At 42.4% G+C, this 2,195-nt stretch overlaps 1 protein-coding gene across 1 annotated transcript; it reads left to right on the forward strand.

Moving 5' to 3' along the window:
* The first annotated feature begins 461 nt into the window (after positions 1-461).
* On the forward strand, positions 462-1,820 carry LOC146368130 (tripartite motif-containing protein 16-like). The gene has a single exon (XM_084912566.1). The coding sequence runs from the start codon at positions 462-464 to the stop codon at positions 1,818-1,820; it is 1,359 nt and encodes a 452-aa protein (XP_084768692.1).
* The last annotated feature ends 375 nt before the right edge of the window (positions 1,821-2,195 follow it).

Here is a 2,195-nt window from a genome sequence, read left to right on the forward strand (position 1 = left end):
ACCTGTGGGTATAAATAAAGTAACCTTAACTTAAAGCTTATAGGAGGTTGTGAGGTCACTGCCTCCACCTGATTATGTAATTAACCAGCAGACTGGTACGTTTATATATAATATACTATAAGTTATATCATTATAATTATGTGTATATTATATTTCTTATGTACATTTTAGACCTGGGAGCAGAAATGCTGATGAACTGGTTTTTATTCAGGAACAGGCAGAGCGTCCTCTCTTCCTGGCTCCATGTCTATAATTATGTCACACACTGATTCGCTCTCACAAAATCAACAAAACACAGCACAAATCCCACCAATGATTCAATTCCTTATAAATTATTGAATCAGGTACTGAAGCAGTGACGTGCTGAATGAAGCTTCAGACGTCATTGATCACGTGACTCTGTTCAGACAAACCAAGCCTCAGCACAGCGTTTCTGAAGCAGTGTGTTGATTTTTTGACACATGCCGGAGCTTCAGCTTCAAACGGGCCGTCACCATCAGAGTTGCTGGAACCATGTCCCACTACTGGCTACTCTGTTTATATCCTCCACATTTCAAACACACAAGCTGGTGGAGCCCTCCAAGAAGGTCCAGGAGAACATCTGCTCTCGTCATGATGAGGTGATGAAGATGTTCTGCCGTACTGATCAGCAGAGTATCTGTTATCTCTGCCCTGTGGATGAACATAAAGGCCACGACACAGTCTCAGCTGCAGCAGAAAGGACTGAGAGGCAGAGAGAGCTGGAGGTGAGTCGACAAAACATCCAGCAGAGAATCCAGGACAGAGAGAAAGATGTGAAGCTGCTTCAACAGGAGGTGGAGGCCATCAATCAGTCTGCTGATCAAACAGTGGAGCACAGTGAGAAGATCTTCACTGAGCTGATCCATCTCATCCAGAAAAGAAGCTCTGATGTGAAGCAGCAGATCAGATCCCAGCAGGAAACTGAAGTGAGTCGAGTCAAAGAGCTTCAGGAGAAGCTGGAGCAGGAGATCACTGAGCTGAAGAGGAAAGATGCTGAGCTGAAGCAGCTCTCACACACAGAGGATCACATCCAGTTTCTACACAACTACCCCTCACTGTCAGCACTCAGTGAGTCTACAGACTCATCCAGCATCAATATCCGTCCTCTGAGCTACTTTGAGGATGTGACAGCAGCTGTGTCAGAGGTCAGAGATAAACTACAGGACATTCTGAGAGAGGAATGGACAAACATCTCACTGACAGTCACTGAAGTGGATGTTTTACTGTCAGATCCACCAGAGCCAAAGACCAGAGCTGGATTCTTAAAATATTCATGTGAAATCACACTGGATCCAAACACAGCAAACAAACAGCTGTTATTATCAGAGGGGAACAGAAAAGTAACATTAATGAAGCATCAACAGTCTTATTCTGATCATCCAGACAGATTCACTGGATTGTGGCAGATCCTGAGTAGAGAGAGTCTGACTGGACGTTGTTACTGGGAGGTGGAGTGGAGAGGGGGAGGAGTTTATGTAGCAGTCGCATACAAGAATATCAGCAGAAAAGGAGGGGGTAATGAATTTTTATTTGGACGTAATGACAAATCTTGGTCATTAAATTGTATCAACAACAGTTATACATTTATGTACAGCAACATCCAAACTCCTGTCTCAGGTCCTCGTTCCTCCAGAGTAGGAGTGTACCTGGATCACAGAGCAGGTATTTTGTCCTTCTACAGCGTCTCTGAAACCATGACTCTCCTCCACAGAGTCCAGACCACATTCACTCAGCCGCTCTATGCTGGACTGAGGCTTCAAAATTATGGAGACACTGCTGAGTTGATTAAAGTGAATTAGACTGAAGTCTTTCATATTGTGGGTTTAAATCTGTATTTTAGTTTCATTTTATTTTCTCTCCATCATTTCTGCACAGAGATCAGCTGTCAGTCAAACATTATGGGTGGTACCTCCACATCTTCTAGTTGTTCTCTTGATGTTTCTGAGTTTTTAAAGGAGATCTTTCCTGTGACTGTTTATGGAGGCTATCACTGCTCATCATCATTTTGATTTACTAAAATATTTCTCCACATGAAAATGTAAACTTCTCTATCCTCTAAATGTTTCTGGAATATTTGTATTGAAAAATGTCGACATTTCTCTTTATGAGTATGGCAGACCATGTGTGTGTGTTTGTGTTTGTTTTTGTCAAAATCATCAAACAAATGAGGAAAA

Source organism: Perissodus microlepis, chromosome 18 (assembly GCF_051167445.1).
Source record: "Perissodus microlepis isolate ML-2025 ecotype Zambia chromosome 18, ASM5116744v1, whole genome shotgun sequence".
NCBI classification, from domain to species: domain Eukaryota; kingdom Metazoa; phylum Chordata; class Actinopteri; order Cichliformes; family Cichlidae; genus Perissodus; species Perissodus microlepis.